General features: G+C 39.5%; 1 protein-coding gene across 4 annotated transcripts in view; it reads left to right on the top strand.

Annotated features, from left to right (window-relative positions):
• The window catches only part of RASGRF2 (Ras protein specific guanine nucleotide releasing factor 2), a 235,850-nt gene that overhangs the window by 63,621 nt on the left and 148,784 nt on the right, over positions 1-23,445 (top strand). For all 4 annotated transcript variants that reach the window (XM_032404089.1, XM_032404088.1, XM_032404086.1 and 1 more), the window contains exons 2-5: positions 982-1,088; positions 15,324-15,471; positions 17,741-17,830; positions 21,961-22,214. In XM_032404089.1, the coding sequence (XP_032259980.1) occupies positions 1,066-1,088; positions 15,324-15,471; positions 17,741-17,830; positions 21,961-22,214 (515 nt within the window). In that variant the 5' untranslated portion in view covers positions 982-1,065. The remainder of the gene's footprint in view (positions 1-981; positions 1,089-15,323; positions 15,472-17,740; positions 17,831-21,960; positions 22,215-23,445) is intronic.

The raw sequence follows: 23,445 nt of genomic DNA, 5'->3' as shown, positions 1-23,445 counted from the left end.
AACTCCGGATATTTTTATTGGAATACATTGAAATTATAGATTAATTTACTTCTTAGAGGTGATAAACACATTTTCTTAGACTTAGTCTTCAGTTACTCGTATTTGTTATTGCAAATGCTGTGTTTTCAAAATTAAGCTTTGTGTTTGTCGATATTATACCAAAGGGCAATAAATTTTTGTGTATTGATTTTGTACTTAACTATTTTGTTCAGTGTTCTTATTCTAATAGTTTTTCAATGAGCTTTTAATATAGACAATTACATCAGCTGTGAAAATGATTTTCTTCCCTTGCTTTCCATTTCTTGTGCCTTTTTTCCTTTATTTTTCTATATTGCCCTCCAGGCAGAATTAGTAAATAGAAGTGTCAATAACTACCATCTTTTTCTTATTTTTGATTTTAGAAGGGTTGCTTGTTTTTTTTTTTATATAAAATTATTTATTTGAGAGAGAGAGAGAGAGAGAGAGCGCACACACACAAGCAGGGGGGAGGGGCAGAGGAAGAAGCGGACTTTGAGCAGGGAGCCCGATGTGGGACTTGATCTCAGGACCCTGGGATCATGACCTGAGCCAAAGGCAGGCACTTAATGACTGAGCCACCCAGGCGCCCCAGAAGGGTTGCTTGTAATAGTACACCAATAGGTAAAATATAGTAAATTTTTTTAGATATCCTTTATTAGGTTTAGAAATTTCAGTAAGGAATTTTAATCATGTGTCTGTGTAGAGTCTTAATCAAATATCTTTTCCGTATCTACTGAGGTGTTGTGGGCTGACTCTTACAGAAGGGTGTTAAGATGAAACCTATTGTATCTTCTAGGTGCAAAGTCATTGCCAAGTGGAATGGGAGTGATAGTACATTTTGAAATATGATTTATATAGTGCTGATTCATTTTTTAAACATATACCCTTTGTAGGGAAATACTATACTATGCGGTCATGCTTGAAAAATAAAACTAAACTTTGTTTGTTTGTTTTTCTCTCTAGTATTACTTTACCGTTCTTTTTGGCCATGAAGGTCAGAAACCTCTGGAGCTGCGCTGTGAGGAGGAGCAGGATGGTAAAGAGTGGATGGAGGCCATTCACCAAGCCAGGTATGGGCTCAAATCCTCTGTGTGACACTGGATTGGCTAGGTCTCTCGCATTGGGGTTTTCACTGTTGGCTGTAGTTTTGGGAGAACTTGCAATTCCAAGATGGGTTTCCCCTTGGTACCCCGTCTTTAGTGATGTGTGAGATGATTCTTTGAGCTTTCTATGGCTATGTTCTAGCTAAAGATGAAAAGTAATATGTATAACAACAACAATAATAATAAGAATAGGTCACTTTTGTCAGTTGTTTCTATGTGCCAGGTACTCTTCTAAGCGCTTCTCAATTAAGGCATTTATTAAATGTATTGATTTGCTTATCCTCTCGACAGTCTGAGAGTGGGTATTATAATTACCCCCTTTTACAGAGAAGGAAAATGAAGCCGGGAAGGTTGGTTTGCTAGTCTGAGGTCTCACAGCTGGTAAGTGGCAGAGCTGGGTTACGGACCCAGCCGAGCCCATATTTGTAAACCCTGCCCTGGGCAGCCTGGTTATCAAGAAGGGTGATGCTGACTCTATCTAGGGAGATAAAAGAGTATGATTTTATTTCCTCCTAAGAAATACCAGGAAGGTAGAAAGAATGCACTTGGCCTCAAACAAAAACAAGAAATCTGAAAGAGAGTCAGGCAGATCCCTCTTTTTTATTTTTCATATTCATTTCTGAAGTCCAGCCCATTTTTGCTTCAAATAGCTCCCGTACTCACTGCTTTCCTGGCTGTCCCCTCCCTCGTCCAGTCTGTGGTCACTCTTTAAGTCCCTGCTCATACCCCGCTGCTTCTATGGCAAAACTCCAGCTGGGGCACATCTTCTTTTTCTTCACCTGACACGCCCCCTGCTTCTCCTAAGTGCCGTTCATGCCTGTACCGCCCCTGTCCCTGAAACCATCCCCCACAAGTAACCCTCACAGGCCCCTTCTCCAAATCGCCAAAGCAGTTGCATTACTACACGTAGAATATTTAAGTTTAGGGCAACTTAGGGGTTTGTTTTTGTTTTTATTTTTTTATTATTATTTTTTTACATATTTCACGTGTGATTTCTGTTTCTTGAGCTGGATTGCATGCACCTCAAGAGTGAGGAGGAGGATATTTCATTTCTGAACAAAGCACAGTGCTAATTATGTAGTAGGTGACCAAGAAATATTTTCACATTGACTGTAAAGAGGTTGGGACATTTGTTCTGAGTTTAGACTCTTCTTGAACCCTTGAGATTTTTTTCTCTGAAAGTCTCATCCCTCTCCTCCCCTCCCCACCTCTCTTTTTTTCTTCAACTACTTTATATTGACCACCTACCTCCTCTGTGTCAGGCACCATGCTAAGTGCTTTACATGCTTTGTTTATTCTTCACAACTACCCACTTTACAGATGAGAAAACAAAGGCTCATGATTATTAAGCAGATTGGCCAACATCTAACATGAAGTCGTTAAGCTGCAGAGCTGGGCTTCACACCCAGATCAATCTGTCTCTAGAGCCTTTAACCAGTGTTTTGGGTTGTACTGTCTTCATTCTTGTCTTTTTCTCTTCTTCCCGCCCCCCCTTTCTATTTCTTTTCTTTTCCTCTATTCAAAGATGCAAATAGATTAATGTAAGGTCAGGGTTGAGAGTAGATGTTATTTGCAAAATATTTCAGTTCCTTTTCTTTCCTCCTCTTCAAAATATTTCTTTGAGATGCACAGGGTTGGCGACCAAATGCTGCTCTCCAAGTGGGCCCTGGGGGCAGCTTGTCCACACCATGATCCTGGCACACCATTCAGCTGTCTTTTCTCTCATTGTTTCTGTCTGAGGGTTTTGCTCCAGACTTTACTGTAATGTACAATGACTTGCTATAGAAAGAAAGTCAGGTCTTAAGAGGTGAAAGAAGTATCAAGTTGGCAAGGTAGAACTCTTGGGTTCTTTCTAGACAATCTCTGTGTAATTCCTTCCTACCTGGGAATTAAAATGAAGTAAATAACCTAAAACATGTGTATTCCTCCCCTCCCCCCACCTTTTTTCATTCCAGAAAAGTGAGATACTATTAGTAACCTAAATACCTTACCTTTGTAGTTGCCAAGTGAATACTGGGGTGGACCAAATACAGAGTATGAATTACTTCAAAAACGGTTAGATTTTAAGTAAGGTTTTTTTTTTTTTCCTTTCTGTATCATGAGAACTTTGTCATATATGTGGGTGTGGGTCAGTATTTGGTGTTGATTGACATATCAATTAGGGCACTTGCGGTCTTGTCAGGAGACAGACTTTAGAAACCACTTTAGTGGTTTAGGTGAACAAATGATAAAATTCTCTTGTGGATTTGAAGATTTAGCTAATAATTGATTTTTTTTAACGCCCTGACTTTTTGGTCCATTAGATTTGCTTTTCCTTTGATTTAAGGCCCAGGACTGGGTTCTTTGATGAGTTCTTTTTAATCGGACTGCTTTATACTTGAGTTCTTATATTTGACTTTTTGCATTGAGATGCTTCTTAAATCTTTTTGTTTTACAAATCAGGGAAGATAACAACTTTTTCATTTAAGTTTAAGTTGAGTGTTTGGTGTAAACTTGGATCTGTGAAATTCATTCTAACTGTTCATACATGTGCAGAGCCAGAAAGTTAAAGAAGCTGATTCAGAGAAAGCGTTTGTCAGCCAGTTTTGCTTGGCATTTGGCTAATTACCACAACTGATTGGTTGACTAAATATTTCACCTTTAGAGGGTAGTTGGTGGTGTTAATCTGGTGCCACTGCTTTTTTAATAGAAAATGCTCAATAATTATAGTTTTATTAATCCCTCTTTTTAAAAGTCTGAGCTATTGGTTAACTGATGACTATTTTAGCCTGAGACCAGTTCTTTCCTGAGTGTCCTGCCGACACTGCATAGAAACAGGGACTGCTCAGAGCCCTTCTCCTGGTCTCTGCTCTTTTCCTGGGATGTCTTCTCAGTACTGGCTTGGGCATGCTGTCCTTGTGCGCCATGAAAATCACATTCTTGCTGCTGGCTTTTGTACCTCAGAGCTGAATCTACTTGCTCCAGTTTGCCTTCAGTGGATCTCTTGGTCATTTTCCGGGATGTTGAGTTACATGTTTTCTTCCTTAGATGGGGCCCAAGGAAAAATCTTTTTGGAAATTATATTCTCATTTCAAAGCTCTGACGGGGTCCAGAAAGCTTGTTTTACAGTTTTTTTTGAAGTTGGCCAATATTACATTTCTAGAACACTGGCACATTTATAATATCATTCCATCACTTATTATTGGCACCAGCTCATGGGAAGCTGCTAGCAGACTCAGTCTTATTTTTGTCTGGATAAGGAGAGGCCAGAGCATTTTAACGGCATTGAAGTTCTATGCTTATTCCATAGTGGTTTGGTAGTTGAGTATGGAACTCTGGATATTCCTAATAACCTGATTTTTCTTGTTGTCCTCTTGGTCTTATCTGTCTACTGTGGTTGATTTAGTCATTGACATTAGGACAGTCAAAAACACTGACTCAGTTAATTGTAGGTCCTCAGGGCTCATTGGCTGAAAAGACAACATCCACAGCATTTTTTCTCCACTTTTCATTTGGTGGAACACTGACCAAGCAAAGCCTCAGCAGTTAGAAGGTGGTTATGGCCTGGAAGAGGGTCTAGTGTGTGGAGGTACCAAAGCTCTTCCCGTCCTGGTCTAAGTGTAAGACCCGAAGGACCTGGTCTCTGACAGTTAATAAAAGAGAAGTGGAAAGTATTCCAGAGATGGGGTGGAGGGTAGACTTCCTCTAGGACTTTGTGACCACCTGGATGCAGGTGGTATTAGATCAGGGGGGTATCTAACACATCTCTCAGAGTGTCACTTCCTGGGAGAAGAAATGATGGATGAAAGTGGGATTGTGGGGCAGAGATGATGAGCGCTGGTCAGGAAGGGCCTCTGTGGGGAATTGGGTTTGCTTGCCTGGAAGGGGCTGTGAGGAGCCCGTCTGAGGGCTCTCCTTGCCCTTGCTGTGTAAGATATGAGAAAATGAGTATCAGAAGCTACTAGAGAAGTAAGGTGTGTCCTGAGGGAAAGCTGGCTTTGGGTTTCTACCAAAGCTGAGGTTAGGGGAGGACTTGTGAAAAGTTGAAGACGTAGAGAATATTGTAGCTGGCACGGCGCACCATGGAACGTGCACAGCTTTTTCTTTTTTTCTCCCTGCAAAGGTATGACTTAAGCTTTCAGTGTTTGAGACTGTCCTACTGTGTCTTTTGCCTGCTTTCTAATTTTTCCATCTGTAACTCTGTTCAGACCCCCACCTTGACTGTCCTTCCTCCTCTTGGTGTGTGCCTGTGGCAGGTGGATCTTAGGCTTTTTTTCAGTGGAGAGGGCATTTGCAAGCGAAAAGGAACTGGGTGTATCCTTCCATTCCATAAAGCTCCTGTCAGATTTAGTTTGGCAAGGGCTTGACAAAACCCATTCACTCACCCTATCAGTCCTAAATTTGACCATCAGAGAGACTTAATCTTCCAGTTAACTCTTTCAGTGAAGTCTTGTCCACTAAAGAAAGCCCTAATCCAGCTTCTTGGGTCTGTTTTTATCTGTAGTCCTTTTGATTACATGTGCCTGAGGCAAACTGTAGTTCATTCTCTCCACCCGCCCTCCTCAGTCTGTTGCTCTCCCCTTCCCCACAATGTACACAACCACACACACAGACACACACAGACACACACACACACACACCCGCCCCAACATAGAACTGCACCAAGCATCTAGTGCGTGTAACCTCATCCTTTTTACTTAGATAGAGGCTTAATTTAGAGTGAAGTGTATAGTATACAATCTGTCCAACCATAAAGGCCACACTGTGTATCATGTCATCCCCATAAAACCAGCTCTTTATAGACTGTCCATGGAGAAATCCCCTACAAATCAGAAAAAAAGTGATTACATAGAAAAGCTGAAAGTGCTTCATGTATCACAGGGAAATGACAGGACTAGAAAATCAAAAATCAGAAATGGGCCTTATAGCCTAAAGCAAATCCTGAAGCCGCATTTTGTATTCTTCTTATAGTAAGACTATCACTACTTTAAAGCCGAATACGTGGATTTTGTTCATTTGAGATATATATATATATATATATATATATATATATATATATATTTTTTTTTTTTTTTTTTTTTTACTAAGAAGTTCTGTCGGGCCTTTGCCTCCAGATTTGACATGATGAAAGAGGCTTAAACACGTTCTTCCTCAGAGCCTGCAAAGCGCAACACGAGAGAAGAGGGATAATATGTCTGGGAACAATGAAAGATTTCACTTGATGAGATCGTAGAACTTGTTTTCTATAGGGAAGAGTTGGGCTTGAATCGCTTTATTTGCAGCCCGTTGTTAATACTTTCACTTGTCGGTTCTCTTTCCGGCCCCTCACAGGGCTTTTGCTTCTGCTCACACTGCGGCGGGAGCTCCGTCTGTCTGCGCGCGCCCTCCGGCCCGCCTGCGGGGGGCGCCACCGCCACGGGTTCTCCCCGTCCCAAGACCTGACGCTGCTTCAAGGCCCATTTCTGCCCTGAGCCTCTTCCCTCGCATTCCCTTGCTCCATCATTTATTCCCTTGCTCTATTATACTTCCCATCTGTTTACCAGCCCCTCTTGGGCTTTTTTTTCCTGTATTCTTTGATTCTCCACGAATCTCTCCCACCTTGAAACAAAACGTTAAAATCCCTCCCTCGGCCCCCATCCTCCTCTAGCTGCTGTGCCGCCCAGCTTTCTGAAGAAATCTTGGGTGGTTCTCCCTCGCACACAGCACACAGCTCAGGCACCCTCTGTGATGGGTTTCTGTCCCTGCCCCAGGGAAACTGTTGTCGCCGAGTCAACAATGACTTTCCAAAGCTTTTCTTCCCTTATGTAGCTCCAACTTTCCAGTTATATTTAATAGTTTTTAATAACACAAATAGTACATAAATCCAAGCTCTCTAAAAAAAGAGAACGAAAATTCAAACAATGAAAAGTAGAGAGAGTAAAAAGTTATAGTTTCCATTCATATGCTCGTCCTTCCCTATTCCCATTCCCCAAGCCCACTTACTTCCTCAAAGGTATTTACTGGTAACAATCCGGTGCTTAGTTTTTCTATACATTTGCATATCTCTTAGATAAATAAGTAGATAAGATGGATAGATAAGACGGGTAGGTAGATTGTATGATTACACACTCTTTTTACTTACTAATAACATTATGTTCAACCTTGCTGTTGATGTAGGAAAAACGTTAGGGTTCAAAGCCGACGGCCAGAAAGGAATTCTTGAGACGTCTTTGGTGCAAAAAGGTGGTTTTATTAAAGCACGGGGACAGGACCTGTGGGCAGAAAGAGCTGTACTGGGGTCATGAGGAGCGGCCCATTATAGACTTTCAAGTTGGGAGAGGGTTAGGGATAGCGTTAAGTCTCTAAGGAATTTTGGAAGCAAGGTTTCCAGGACCTTGAGGGGGCTAGCTATTGTTGGGAAAAGGCCATTTATTACCGTCTAATAAAACCTTAGTCCGGAGACCCTTCAGATGTCTATCGGTGGGCCATATGCTTGGGGGATGATGGCCAACACGTATCTTGGGGGGTAGAGAGAAAGGAAATTTCCAAAAGAATTTTTATATGTTAAAGTAGACTTACAGGATCCTGGTGGGGGTGGGGTGGGGTGTCCAGCTAGGATTGCCTTTTGCCCTCAGCAAAGTGTCAGCATTGAGGTAGTGCGTCCCTTAGAGGAAGGTCACTCTGCCTGTCTCAAGGACTTGTCAAGGGGCTGTAGTAGTAAGGACATTTAATAATTTCTCTTCTGCCTTTGTCTCCCACATCACTTTCACACTAATTTAGAGGTTGTTTTTGTTTTTGTTTTTTCAGTATATAGAGACCTAAATCTTCTCTTGAAATTATCTTTCCTTTTGCTTCTACGACCTCACTCACTCCTGATTCTCCTTCTGTTCCTTTGATCATTTCTTCTCTTCCTCTTTCACTGCCCCTTGTATTCTATCCCTTTCTTTAATGTCACGGCTCTGCGCCCTTGTGCCTTTCTCTCCTCACCGGGTGTCCACTGCCAAGGCTCCTTCTACCAGGTGGCTGGAGTCAACCTCCCCCGTGCTCTGGTGACGCTGGATACCGTGCTGAATGCACCATGTACTCTTTTCACTGAACAGTCACACAGCCCATGAAGTTGGTGGTACCATCCCTGTGGAGTCTGGGGTCTTAGAGGATGAAATAACCTCCTGAAGGCCACCAGCCTACTAAGTTCAAATCCACGGTCAGGCTAACCCCGGAGCCTGTGTCCTTAGTCAGCAAGATGAATTGCCTCTATTACGTGTAGAGTCATCTTTCTCTACTGACCTATCTACATACCCTCTCCCCTTGGGTGCTCAGGGTTACCTGATACTCAGTAAGTCCAAAGCCAAACATATTTTTCTCCATGTCCCCTTTTTGTCCCCTTCTTCGTATAGTCTCCTATACACATACACTCCATCGCTCAAGCCAGCACCATCCTGCACCCTCCACCCTCAGTGCTCACATCCATTCAGCCACTGGTAGATTTGAGCCCTGGAACATCTGGTCTTTACTCCTCTCCAGGTCAACGGTGGTTGCATGGCTTACTGCTCAGCCACCTCACCTGTCTCTCTTCGAAGTTTGCCTCCTAATCCCTCCTCCACAGGGTACCAGAGTGCCCTTTCTGAAAAGAACATCTGCTCCTGGAAGAACTCCAGGGTTCCTGTTAGCTATTTTGGTTATTATATTCCATTTACTTCTTTTTTTTTTTTTAAGATTTTATTTATTTATTTGACAGAGAAAGAGACAGTGAGAGAGGGAACACAAGCAGGGGGAGTGGGAAAGAGAGAAGCAGGCTTCCCGCCGAGCAGGGAGCCCGATGCGGGGCTCGATCCCAGGACCCTGGGATCATGACCTGAGCCGAAGGCAGACGCTTAACCAACTGAGCCACCCAGGCGCCCCTGTTCCATTTACTTCTTATTAGAGAAAATTTTAACCAGATGCAATGGTAGAGAGAATCGTATAATGATTTTTCATGTTGCTTTTAAGAAAAAAAATTGTATTCGTTCGACTGATATTTGTTATATCCCTGAACTTGGGATTCAGTGATCCAGTCCGCGCGAGGCCTCTCCTGAGCGGACCTTTGTGAACTTCTCACGCCACCCCTCCCCTGTGTCCTGGGTCGAGCTATAGCACCACACCCAGGAATCCGAATGTGCTGGCATGGCCCCTTCAGTCTGACTAACAGCCTCGTCCTTCAGGACTCAGCTCTCAGTCGTCTGCATCACCTTCCCTGGTCCTCTTCCTCCCCCTGTAGAAAGGACTGACCATTCCCTTCTTTGGGCTCCCACTGTAACCCCTTATTTCTTTTCAAGTCCCTACAAGATTATTGTATTGATTTGTTTATGTCTGTTTCTCTCTGTCAGCCTTCAACACAAATCTGTACTGCTCACCTCTTATCTCCTGCTCCTGGCTCAGTGACAAATTGCTTTTCAGAAATGTATCTACCAATTTAATCTCCCTCCACTAGGACGTGAAAAAGCTGGAATCATTTTTTAAACATCTGCATTATATTGATGGGTGAAAAATAGTATCTTGGTGTAATGAGCATTTCCTTGATTATTGGTGAAATTGACTATTTTTTGCTATTCTTAATATTTGTCTATGTTTCCTGTAGGAATTGTCATCTCATGTCCATTGCTCATTTTTTCTGTTGGTGTTTTTCTTATCAGTTTGTTTATGAGCTCTTTGTATGATAAAGATATTATCTCCTTGTATTTGTTGTAAATTCCCTTGCATCATTTTTTCGTCTTGTTCTTATATATATGGCATTTTTTTTTTTACAGAAAGAGTTTTTGAAATATAACGCAGTGCAAATATTGCTTTTGGTGGGGAGGTTGTTCCATTGTTTTTTAAAAAAAACAATATTTTAAAAATTGAGATATAATTCACATACCATAAAGCCCACCATTTTAAAGCATACAGTTTAATGGTTTTTATTTTATTTATTTATTTATTTATTTATTTATTTATTTATTGGCTATTATAAATATTTTATTTTTTTATTATGTTATGTTAATCACCACACATTACATCATTAGTTTTTGATGTAGTGTTCCATGAATCATTGTTTGCATTTAACACCCAGTGCTCCATGCAGTACGTGCCCTCTTTAATACCCATCACCAGGCTAACCCATCCCCCCACCCCCTCCCCTCTAGAACCCTCAGTTTGTTTCTCAGAGTCCATAGTCTCTCACGGTTGTGTAACCATCACCACTATCTAATTCTGGAACATTTTCAACACCCGCAAAAAAACCCAATATTTGTTAGCATCTACTCCCTACTCCCCATTTTCCCTAGCCCTAGCCAACCACTTACCCATTTTCTGTGTCTATGGATTTGCCCATTTTGGACATTTCATTTTTTTTTTTTAAGATTTTATTTATTTATTTGTCAGAGAGGGAGAGAGAGAGAGAGAGCACAAGCTGGGGGAGTGGCAGACAGAGGGAGAAGTAGGCTCTCCGCTGAGCAAGGAGCCCGATGTAGGACTGGATCCCAGGACCCTGAGACCGTGACCTGAGCTGAAGGCAGACGCTTAACTGACTGAACCACCCTGGTGTCCCATCATTTTTTAATTTTATTTTATTTATTTATTTATTTATTTTTCCTTTTTTATTTTATTTTTTTAAGATTTTATTTATTTGACAGAGAGAGCACAAGCAGGGGGTGCAGTAGAGGGAGAGGGAGAAACAGGGTCCCCGCTGAGCAGGGAGCCCGATGTGGGGCTCAATCCCAGGACCCTGGGATCATGACCTGAGCTGAAGGCAGATGCTTAACTGACTGAGCCACCCAGGCACCACCATTTTGGACATTTCATACAAATGGAATCATACAACCTTTTGTGTTTGGCTTCTTTCACTTACCACAATGTTAACAGACAGAGTTCATCCATGCTGTAGCATAATCAGTCCTCTGTTCCTTTTTATGGCAGAATACTATTCCATTGTATGAGTATACCACCTTTTGTTTATCCATTCATCTGTTGATGAACGTTTGGATTGTTTACACTTTTTGCTATTATTAACAATGCTGCTATGAATATTTGTGTACACATTTTTGTGGACATATGTTTTGAAATCTCTTGGGTGTATCTAGAGGAGTTAAATTACTGAGTCATATGTTAATTCTATGTTTACCTTTCTGAGGACGCACCAAACTAATTTTCCATAGTAGCTGCACCATTTTATATTTCCTCTAGCAGCAGTTTATGAGGGTTCTAATTTCTCCGCATCCTCACCAACACTTGTTTCCATTGCTATTTTATGTAGAGTCCTTGTAGTAGAAATTGGATATGAGAACTTATAAACCCCTTTAATCCATTTGGATTTAGTGAATATAGTTAGATATATATTCTCACTAAAGAATTTTTTGTGATCAGAAAGAATTTTACCAATACTATTTATGCATATTTGTAAAGAAATAAAAATGTCAGTGTTAGGAAAGAATCATCAATACAATTATGATATAAAATATTTTCTTCAGTTTTATAATATAGTACTATAAAATATATTTGCTTTTGGAAGTAAGTGTTCCTCAAAATTTCTCTGCCCCCAAGTGATTATTTTACCATTATTGACTTTCTGTTATATTACCTTATAACAATATTTTGCTTGTTTTTTTATATTTAATTGTGTTTTGGAAAGGGTTATTGACAACTTCCCATATGCCCCAAAGTTAGTCAGATGTTTAAGTAATGAACTACTAAATGTGAAATGGAAAGAAGGAGCAGTATTTAGAACAGAGAGTTTTAGTCTTTAAATTTTATTCCTCTTTTTGGTCTCTTCTAACAGAGATGTTTGAGTTTTCATTCATTGTAAAGGGAACAAGCTTAGGAGAAGAGAGTCTACCAGTAGAGAGAGAAGAAGGGATTAGTGGGGGTGATATAGGTTAGAACCTCACCCTAATGTGACACCTAACAAATATTGATTAGCCGGTGAAGTAGAGCTATCGACGTAAGAGAATTTGAGAGCCAGAAAAAGCAGATGATAGTAATCCTGAAGTGGCCGTGAGTAAAGCTGGGGAGGCAGAATCTTGCATAGATGAGCTGGCTGCTGCCGGTGCTCAATACTGTTTGGTTGGGAACTATCATCCAGGACTGGTTTTTCCCAGTTCCCAAAGACATCATGATGCCCCTGATATGAGGAATGCTGATTCCAGAGAGTTGTCTCAATAAAATTGAGTATAATCCTGGAGCAAGTGGGAGCTTTTCTTCAGTCACCTGTAATACGAGTTTTCAGTTTGGGTTTTGTTACAGTTCTCATTATGTATGTCTCACTAGCATATCTATCTAGCATATATATCTATCCATCTGTCTGTCTGTCTGTCTATCTATCTATTCATCTATCTACATATCTGTCTATCCATCTGTTTATCTATCTGTCTATCTATCTATCTATCTATCTATCTATCTACCTACCTAATTAGCAAATATGTCTTCAATCATAGTAGCTAGGATGAGGTCCTGGCCCATGTAACCACTTCTTGTGAAGCTAATATAATTTTTACTCTTCTGTAAAAATAATAAAGGCCTATGATTTTATACTGTACTTCTCTGGACGCTTTAGGATTTCATTGGAATGTTTCCTTTTCTCCCATATGGAATAGTGGTGTCTTGGTTTTGATTATAAATATTACACATAAGTATTTTACTCTCATACATATATATACCTCAAACTTGCCATCTGTTGGTACTGGACACATGAGTTTGGCTTTCATCATGTTGATTTATATGGCTTAATTTTGTTATTTCACTTGGCAGTGAAGAGACTATTTTTCCCCTGGTGGAAGTTAAACCGAATAACAACAACAACAAAAAATTAAAAATAAAAAGAAATAATAAATAGATTAGGCAGAAATTCTTAAACTTGAGCAACTGGTTAATTTAATCAGATAGAAAACATATTGGAAATAGAGTAAAATAGAAATACCAATGCTCTGAAAGTTCTTACATCGAATGGAAGCATTTCCAGTTGATTTGTCACAATTCGTTTACTAGCAGGATGCCTAAAGAAAGCTTTGTGGGATGCCTGGGTGGCTCAGTCATTAAGTGTCTGCCTTCAGCTCGGGTCGTGATCCCAGGGTCCTGGGATCGAGTCCCACATCAGGCTCCCAGGGAGCCTGTTTCTCCCTCTGCCTGCCACTCCCCCTGCTTGTGCTGTCTCTCTCTCTGACAAATAAATAAAATTTTAAAAAAAAGAAAACTTTTTGATGTAAAGTTGAGAAGATGCCCCGGTGAGAGTAGTAAAGTAGGTAGAACCAATTAAATGAATCAAAGGACTTGAAAATTATGAGAAATGAATCAGAGGCATGGCAAGATCTGACATTTTAGCAGGATCACACTGCTGCTGTAATGGGAAAAGACAGAGGTGGGGGTAGAGTGCCAGGGGAGAAGAAGGGAGACCAGCTGGAGGCTCCATAATAATCTAGGCAAAAATGTTAGAGATCAGTTCAGCACCTGACAGCCTTTCTGTCTACTTTCTTAGGGTGATTTCTTAGAACAAATGACTTTAAAATATTGCTGACACTATGTTTTTTTCTAACACTAGTAGCACACATGATATAAGTGCTGAAGATGTTGAGATAATTGAACTAAAATTATGATTTTAGAATTGTTTTAAGACTCTTTCGGTTCTAAGTAACACAAACCTACTTCAAACTAGTTTAGGTTACAGAAAGTTTATTAGACAGAAATTGTAATATTTCTCTGAACCCAAGAGTAAAAATTATATTTAGATATCATGAGGATGTGGAGCCAGAAACTTGAAAGTTGATAGAAACCCAGATAGTCATTACCTTTCTGTCTCTCTAATCTCTGTTTTCCTGAACATCTGCTTACTTTGTTTCTCAGCTGACTCACTTTGGTTCGCATGGGTATGGCCAAATATGGCTGCCCAACAATGGTAACCAGAGTTTCCAAGCTTGTATCGTATCAGTTCAAGCAAATAAATAAGAGGCAGAATGCCGTATTCCAAGGAGAAAGATGAATTGGTTTAGGTTGGGCCAGTTATCTCTTTTTTGACCGGTGTAATGTAGTCATGAGGACAGATTTTGTGGTATAAACATGGCTGCTATGGCCTAAGTTCTCAAAGAAGAGGTAAGAGGTAAGTGAGTGCAAAATTGGGCAGATATCTCAAGACATGTCTGCTACAACATTCTTGTTTATATCCAGTGTGCTATTTCTTATTAGAGAGACAGTTTAGCTTGTGGTTAAGAACGAAAGCTTAAGGTCAAACATAAATTGATTTGATTCCAGCCTTGCCACCTACTAGCTGTGTGACCTCTGTGAAGATTAAAATCTTTCTGTGTACAATTGGAATAATAAAGCCTATCTCCTGGTTGCTGGGAGGATGAAATGAGAATATAGAGGGTACATCCAAGCACTTAATAAATAGTAGTTATTAATTGTTACTATTATTAGACCACTTGGGAAATGGAGGAACATACATTTTAACTACCTCAAAGGGTGCAAGAAGATCTAGAGGCAAAATTCCACGGGCTACAGAATTACATAGTCAATAAAAATCTAAGAGAGAGCCTTACCTTTACCACACTTCACCAAAAGAATGGATACAAATGAGGCAGATGGTGTTAGGGCCCAAGAATCTACACTTATTTTTAGAATGAAATATTAGCTTCTCTTGATTTTTGAAAGAGGTATCGATGGTCTCACGATCCTAAAGAGAGCCAAGCAGGTGGTCACTGGAACAGGCATCATAGTTCTTTCGAGCCAGTCCCTGTTCTGATGGTCCCTGCATTCATTCCACTTGGTGGCTGGTCTGTTCTGATTGGCTAGTGACTTATCATAGCAGTGAAATATTTTTGAACATCATCCCTGGAAACCAGGTGTGTACCATCAATTCAAAGACTTCAGTTTTTGTTAAAGAAGATGCATCTTTTTCTTTATAAACAATAGATTTCCTTTGCAGTTTTCTGATGTATATGTTAAATTGTAGGTGGCAGCCATTCATTAAATGAACTCAGTAAAGGATATGTAAAATGGTAATGATCCAAACTCTATATAGTTAAATGAACTCATAGCTTAGTAAAGGGTATGTAAAATGATGATTTGAATTCTGTATAGTTAAATGATACCAAATGTCAGCCAAAAGTTAATATTTACATAAAGTAGAGTTAGCCAACAAACTACATTTATGGTTTCTTTTTAAAACATAATGTATGCTGTTCTATATGAAATTGCAGGAGAACAGTATCTCATTGACTAACTGTGTAATTTTCTCTTAAGTTATGCAGACATTCTGATTGAGAGGGAAGTGTTAATGCAGAAGTATATTCATCTAGTTCAGATCGTAGAAACAGAAAAAATTGCAGCTAACCAGCTCCGGCATCAACTTGAAGATCAAGATACAGAAATTGAAAGACTTAAATCAGAGGTACTTCCCAGTTGATAGATTCTTCCCCATTGTTTCACATTTATTGTCATCTCCTCATAATTACATAACGCCTATCTAGGGCAAGATTTTAATCCCAAACTTAGTTCCTTTCCCGTCAACATGTACATGGTCAGACTGCAGATCTATGCTAGAAAGGTATCTAGTCTGTTAGGATTCGAGTAAATACGCTACAACAAAATATCAGAATAATATGCTGCTTTTTAATTATTTTGTGCTCCTGATGCCCTTCATTTGATCAGATAACCAAGAGCTGACTGTAGTATATAATTGTTTGTAGACTGACTATTGTAGTAATGATAACTGTGGATCTATCATAGGTTCAGTTAACCTCCCAAATGGCAACTAAGGAAGGACCAGAAATGAAGTCTGGAAGACTTTACTGCTTCTATGTCTAAGGAGTCCAACTTTCTCCCCTCTAGAATTTTGAAAAACACATTTGAGTTAAAGTATAAGACATTTTCTAGGGTACACTTTTTCCTGAATTTGGCATTCCTGCCTTCACCTCCAAAGGTGAACTTCTGAGACCTTGTACCGCTGGATTATGAGATTGTGCCAAGTGAGAACAGAAGATGGTCATGGTGTCTGCAGCCCTGGTGGTGGGCCTGGGTCTTCCCATGCTCACAAGTGCCTCTGTCTATATACAGAAACCCAAGGGTACCTGTCCTTGCTGTCCTGTTATTCCTCATGGAAAGTGGTCAATAACTGAAGAACTGAAGAGGAATGTAGAAAACAAGATTTTCCCCCCTTTCTGACTAGGGGTACATTAGCATTTTCTTAGCTTCAAAAGAGAAGAATAGAACAGAAGGAAACCTACCACTAATTGTATCCTATTGACCGAACAATTCAGGGTCCTCAGTCTTGGTAACTTTCTTGTCACTTTTACAGTCATTGGATGATATTTTCCTCTTTGTTTCCTCACTACCTTCCTCTGAGACATACTCCGAATCATGTGAGGGGTTTTCACCTCCTGCTGCCTGTGTACATCACCTCCAGTTCACAGAGCAAGGGTATAAGCTGATTCCACCTGGTTTCTGATAGGTTGCAGACCACGTTCACCATATCGTTAGTGTTGTTAACTTCCCAGTTCAACCGTGAAATCTGATATAGCAAAAACAACAACAGAAAACTTAAGAAACCTGCATTTTAAAAGACTATATCAGGCACTGTAATTTAAAACAAAATTATTGTGTTCTTTCTTTGCCACAGTAAGCTAGAGCAGATGCTTGTCGGCTCAGTGAAAGAAGTTGGCATTTACTCCACAAGAGAAACTCAGCACCAAGCAATGTTCCCCAATCTTTATTTGTGCATGCTTATCTGTCTTCACTATGTTCTATTTTAGTCTGAATATAGATTGCAGCCCCAAACTGTCAGTAGCAGGTATGTCTTGTTTGGTCAGTTGGCAGGAAAAATAATTTATTTCTTACTTCTTTTATTTTCCCATGTCTCTGCCAGAAAATGGCAGAAATGTATATTTGGTATTGGTGACAAAATGTAAAGACAGGTCAGAGGAATCAATTATGACTCTTTTTAAATGTCTGTGTAGTAAATCTGTATAGGTTCTTACCTTTATAAGAGTCTGCAATCGAGTGGTAGTCTAGTGAATTTTATTAGTAAGTGTACTGGACCGGCCATCTGGTCTTGAGTTGCCCCTCACAGGCCACATAACTGAGCTAGAGATAAAAGAGATCCCAGGTTGTTTCAGTCCTTTTTACCTTTTCACCTTTTCTTGGTTGGTTTGGATCAATCCCAAGACTCTGAAGTTCCTTTTGCAGTTACCATTTTCCCAAGGAATTTTGTGAATCTGCTGTACTTATGTGTACCTGGAAGGCTGCAGGCTCATCATGGGAAGCAGGAGCTTTGGCTTGAGTGGCATTGCATTTGGAGACCACAGGGCATTACAGGCAGCTGCCATCAGGCAAGATGGCAGCATGCCACTCAGCTCCTGTGAAGGCCTTGGCCTAGTCCTCACTGGGGCAAATTGTGGGCTAACATTTCTCCTAAGCCAATCCCAGTTCACACTTCCCACAGTCACTTCTTATAAGCACTTATGTTAGCAACAGAACTAAACATGCTTGCGGTGAAGTTCTTGCTTCCCCTGCTTTAGCACCAAAGGAAGAAAGGATGGATAAGAAAACGAACAAGTTTCCTGAGGATCTCATAAACTACCTTGTAGGCATAACTTCCTATGAGTTAATGGCTAGAAGCCAGTATTTCCCAAATCACGAAATGGACCAATTCTGTGTCCTAGATTATCGCTCTTAATAAAACCAAGGAACGAATGCGGCCTTACCAAAGCAATCAAGAAGATGAGGATCCAGACATCAAGAAGATTAAAAAGGTAGGATTTGGGGGGTTTCTGGCTTTGGGGAAGCATGGTGATCAGTTATCTGTCCTGTAGTGTTGTCTTTGCCACCCTCTCCCTGAGCTGAGAACAACCTTGGTGTATCTGTTCTAATGGCTCTCAGACTTGCCCTTCAGAGTGATCCAGGTATGGCTACTTTGGAAAAGTTTCAGCTTGAGATTTTTTACTGGTTTTGGGAATCCCCTTTTGGATTCTGTGGGAAGGATGCCAAAACCAGACGTTAAAAGAATAGTGTTCTCAAGTTGGGTTAAGTAAGTGCTGTTGAGCCTCCTGAATTTGTGCTGCTTTCATATTTTGGAGGAGTATTTTTTAAATGACATTTAAAAATATTTCTTTTAGATTTAGATTTCAGTGCTTATTTAGAAAGGATTTTTGTGAACATGTGAGAAGATTGACTAAATACATCTCAGATTTCTGTTTTATTATTGTTGTTCCTTTCTTGTTTAACATCCACATCATCAGCAGATCTTTCTACCTCACTGTCAAGTATTACTGTACAACTTTTGCAATTAACCAGACACTGGTGCTCACTCTGTTCTACTGTGTTTGATTTATGTCATCTAGGTTTTGAGTTCCATCATCTTAATCCTCTCATAAATCACCTACCCAGCTTTGTTAACATTATGTGAAGAGCTTTACAGTTAAAGAACGTTCTTTAGATACACATCTTCAGATCTTTATTTCATCTTAATTTTTTTCTTATTCCTGTTTTCCATGCTAAATAATTATTCCCCTGTAATTGTAACGAAACTTGAAATATTGCTCAGAGTTTGAAATAGAAATGCAAATTGCAGTGTTTTCAGTTTTTAAGGAATTAAAAGTGAAATAACACCATTCCCTTCTTAGAATTTAAAATTTTTTTTTTTTTAAGATTTTATTTATTTATTTGACAGAGAGAGACAATGCTAGAGCAGGAACACAAGGGGAATGGGAGAGGGAGAAGCAGGCTTTCCGCTGAGCGGGGATCCCGATGCAGGGCTCGATCCCAGGACCCTGGGATCATGACCTGAGCCAAAGGCAGACGCGCTTAACGACTGAGCCACCCAGGCGCTCCTAGAATTTAAAATTTTTTAAATCAAATTTGGTTTGTGTTGTTGTGCTACAAGATTAATGCTATTGCCTTTCTTTTCTTTTTTTTTTTGAAGGATTTTATTTATTTATCTGAGAGAGAGAATGAGAGAGAGAGAGCATGAGACGAGGGAGGGTCAGAGGGAGAAGCAGACTCCCTGCTGAGCAGGGAGCCCGATGCGGGACTCGATCCCAGGACTCCAGGATCATGACCTTAACCAAAGGCAGTTGCTTAACCGATGAGCCACCCAGGCGCCCGCCTTTCTTTTCAATAGTAATGAAGTTGTAAACAGAGATAACAGTAAAATACAATTTCCAGTTCTTTTTTTGTAGAAACTGGTCTTTTAGTAAGTAAACCAGCTTTTGCCCAGCAGGCAATACCTGACTAAGTAAAGGAAAGATTTTATTTAACACAAATTTCGATTAAGTTGATTTTTGAAAATACTTCTGTTAAATGGAAGAATACTGATAAATGCTTTTTACATTTTCTGCCTTCCTGTTTCTCAATAGAAGCAATTAAAAAATTATTTTTGAACTTGTTAAGTAGGTTTTGAAATCAATTCTATTGTCCTTTTTGTCCCCATCAACCTAATGTCTGTGTGGAAAGGGGTGTTTCAGATGAATTAGTTTCTCTCTTCCAATCTTGCCAAATATCAACATAATTTTTTTATCTTCAGGGAATGGAAAATTGAAATTTATCATATTACACAGAAACTTCCCATTAAAGTTCTCCAAATAATGTGCATATAACTTCCCCCACATAATTCTATTAAAATGTGGTTAATTTTTATTGTTTGAAGCATGGCAACTGTATGAAAATTGACAGTATGATGACAACATTGGTAGGTAAATGAAAGAATTTTAAACATTGCAAAAGAAGAGTAGTTGTTTAAACACATGGTAATTTAGACCATATGGGTGAAATAGTAGGGGAAAAAAAGAAGTGGAAGGATGTGTTGAACAGATAACAATGATACTAAAAGATTTGGGGTGCGCCTGGGTGGCTCAGTCAGTTAAGCGGCTGCCTTCGGCTCAGGTAATGATCCCAGGGTCCTGGGATCGAGCCCCGCATCAGGCTTCCTGCTCAGCGGGAAGTCTGCCTCTTTCTTTCACTCTCCCTCTATGCTCTTCCCGCCCCTCTCTCAAATAAATAAAAATAAAATCTTTAAAAAATTGTTTAAAAAATAAAAGGAGATTTGGTAGTGATTTAATGCTTTCAATTATATGTGGATGTGCAACCTGCTTTGTTGCTGAATCTGCCACTTAGATATCACACACCCTAATAAATTATCATATAATTTTTTTTATATTTAGAAAGGACTTCAGATTGTTTTGGTCCATTATTTTATAGGTGAGAGAATGGAAGACCACAGTTCAGAGTTACCCAGCAGGTTAGTGCAGAGCCTTTGGGTTAAGGTATGTCTGGTTAGCACCCAGCATTTACCTGGACACTTGAAAGATGTTCAGTAAATACTTGTCGGCTAAAATGCGCAGGCCAGTGCACTTTCTCAGGTTTGTCTGTTTTTTTCAAATCAAATTCAGATCAGTTTTAGAGGCTATCATGTTTTCTACAGAATTGATTTTTACTTATATTTCATGTTTCTTTTCACAAAATAAGCTCCATTGCAAATCATTAACATGTGTTTTCTCCATGTGGCTGGGAGAGAATCCTTGCAGTTAACAAAAAGCAGGTAAAAGAATGCCAAGTCTGATTGCATCTTTCCTATGTGACTTACCACAAAATTTAGTTTACTTGTCTATAAATGGAAGGGGTCAGATAAGCTGACGTCTAACACTTATTTTCTAAGCTTACCAAAAAAAACCTCTCAATAACAACAAATCAAATAACCTGATTTAAAAATGGGCAAAGGACTTGAATAGACACTTCTCCAAAGATGAAATCATATACACGTGATCTTTGGAGAAGTCATATACACATGAAAAGCTGCTCAGTATCACTAAGCATCAGAAAAATACAAATCAAAACCACAGTGCGGTGTCACCTCACACCCATTAGGATGACTACCATCAAAAAACCAGAACATAAGTGTTGATGAGAATGTTGAGACGTTGGAACCTTTGTGCACTCTTGGTGGGATCGTGAAGTGGTTCAACACTTATGGAAAGCAGCATGGTCGTCCCTCAAAAAATTAAAAATAGAACTACCACATGATGCAGCATTCCCACTTCTGGGTATATATCTGAAAGAATTGAGTGTAGGATCTTGAAGAGATATTTGCACTCCCATGATCCCTGAAGAACTATTCACAATAGCCAAGAGGTGGAAGTAACTCACATGTATATCAGCAGATGAATGGATAAACAAAATGTACATACAGTGGAATATTACTCAGCCTTAAACAGGGAGGAAATCCTGGCACATGGTACAGCATGGATGAACCTTGAGGACATTATACTAAGTGGAATTAACCAGTCACAAAAAGATAGATACTGTGTGATTCCACTTATATGAGCTATCTAAAGTGGTTAAATTCACAGAAACAGAAAGTAGAACAGTGGATACCAGGGGCTGAGGGAAGGGACTAGTGGGGAATTGTTCTTCAATAGGTATAGAGTGTCAGTTTTGCAAGATGAAGAAGGTCTGGAGATCTGTTGTACAACAATGTGAAATACTTAACGCTAATGAACTATACACTTAAAAATGGTTAGGATGGTAAATTTTAAGTTATGTGCTTTTTTACCACAATTAAAAATTTTTTAATATCTGCTTTTGTATTGTTAAAGAATAAACCTTCAAGTTATTCCTTTATTAAAATGTTAATAACTGAATATGTAATATTATCCTATTCTGGTGGCCACTCAGGCAGTCCTAAAGAGCTTAAGATAGGGAAGAAACTTGTGAAGCTGAGAAAAATATTATTTTTAAATCCTCTTTTTGCCTGTTATCTGGAAAAGCCTGCCATTATTTATTTTAGTGATGTGACCATTAACGCACTAACAAAAAAGCAGTGTTTTATATGGCACAGGATGGAAACAATCCTCACAGCTCCCTGAGATCTTTCTGTGTTGTTTTGTAGGTTCAGAGCTTCATGAGAGGATGGTTGTGTAGAAGGAAATGGAAGACTATTGTGCAGGATTACATTTGTTCTCCTCATGCTGAAAGTATGAGGAAGAGAAACCAGATTGTGTTCACCATGGTTGAAGCCGAGTCGGAGTACGTTCACCAGCTCTACATCCTGGTCAATGGCTTCCTCCGGCCCCTGAGAATGGCGGCCAGCTCCAAGAAGCCTCCCATCAGCCATGATGATGTCAGCAGCATTTTTCTCAACAGGTTTGTCTTGGCATAAATCAAAGAGTCATGTGAAAAACGCATATCTATTTCTTAAAAGAATTTTTACTTTACTCTTAAAAGAATAGGTATCATAAATTCACCTTTACAAATGTGTGGTATTGAAAATAAGAACACTGTCATTTGTGTTTCATTATTTGTCCAAATTTACATGTCTTTATCTTGCATCATGGCATCTAGTTTTCTGTTTTTTTTCCTCTATTTGACATATGTTTTCTTGTCATTGTGTGGGCATGTATGTGTTGGGAAAGATAACCTCCTTCACAAACTGAGGGAAATGGAGTGAGTAATGGGTCTTTACATGTAATTTATACAGATGTATTTTAGAAAGAACAATAACTAACAGAGGGCCTGAGAATCTCTAGCAAATTTATTTTCCTCAATAAATATATATAGTGTCCTTCCTGCTGAGGATTCATCAGTGAGCAAAGCAGAAATCCTTGCCTTCATGGAACTTAAATTTTGATGTGGGAGAAGAGACAACGAATAGTGAATAAGTGAAATATGTAGTATATTATGTGGTGATGAGTGTTGTGGAAAAAATCAAGATGGGGAGAGGAGAAGGGGAAAATGGGGGTGCCTGGGTGTTTTATGTAAAATTCAGTAATTTATTTTTGAATACATAATACGTTGTTCAAAATTCAAAACAACACGAAAATATCAAATAACTCTTACTTTGTCTCTGCCCACCCCATTTCCCCCATTTTCTGTATTTAATCATTTTCACTGGTTTCTTATATATCTTTCTAGTGTTTCTTGATGTAGATCCAATCAAATATGAATATAGTGTTATTTTCCCCCTTCTTACACAAAAGACAATGAACTTTAATATGTACTTGCCTTTTTCACTTTTTTAAATTATGTTGTTAGTCACCATACAGTACTTCATTAGTTTTTGATGGTAGTGATCCATGATTCATTATTTACGTATAACACCCAGTGCTCATTGCAATACGTGCCTTTTTCACTTAACAGTATTTTCTAGACATCTTCTGATATTGACATCTAAAGAGCATTCTATTTTTTTAAAAATCACTACATTGTTTTACATTATGTGACTGTGCCATAGTTTTTCTCTAGCCAGCCTTTGGAAAGGCCTCAAAGATAAGTTGATATTTGAATAAAGAAGTTTATCAGGGGCGCCTGGGTGGCTCAGTTGGTTAAGCGACTGCCTTCGGCTCAGGTCATGATCCTGGAGTCCCGGGATCGAGTC

The sequence above is a fragment of the Phoca vitulina genome, unplaced genomic scaffold (genome assembly GCF_004348235.1).
Source record: "Phoca vitulina isolate PV1807 unplaced genomic scaffold, GSC_HSeal_1.0 scaffold6, whole genome shotgun sequence".
Classification (NCBI taxonomy): domain Eukaryota; kingdom Metazoa; phylum Chordata; class Mammalia; order Carnivora; family Phocidae; genus Phoca; species Phoca vitulina.
Note: the sequence above shows the minus strand (reverse complement) of the source record. Positions and strands in the feature narration are given on the sequence as shown.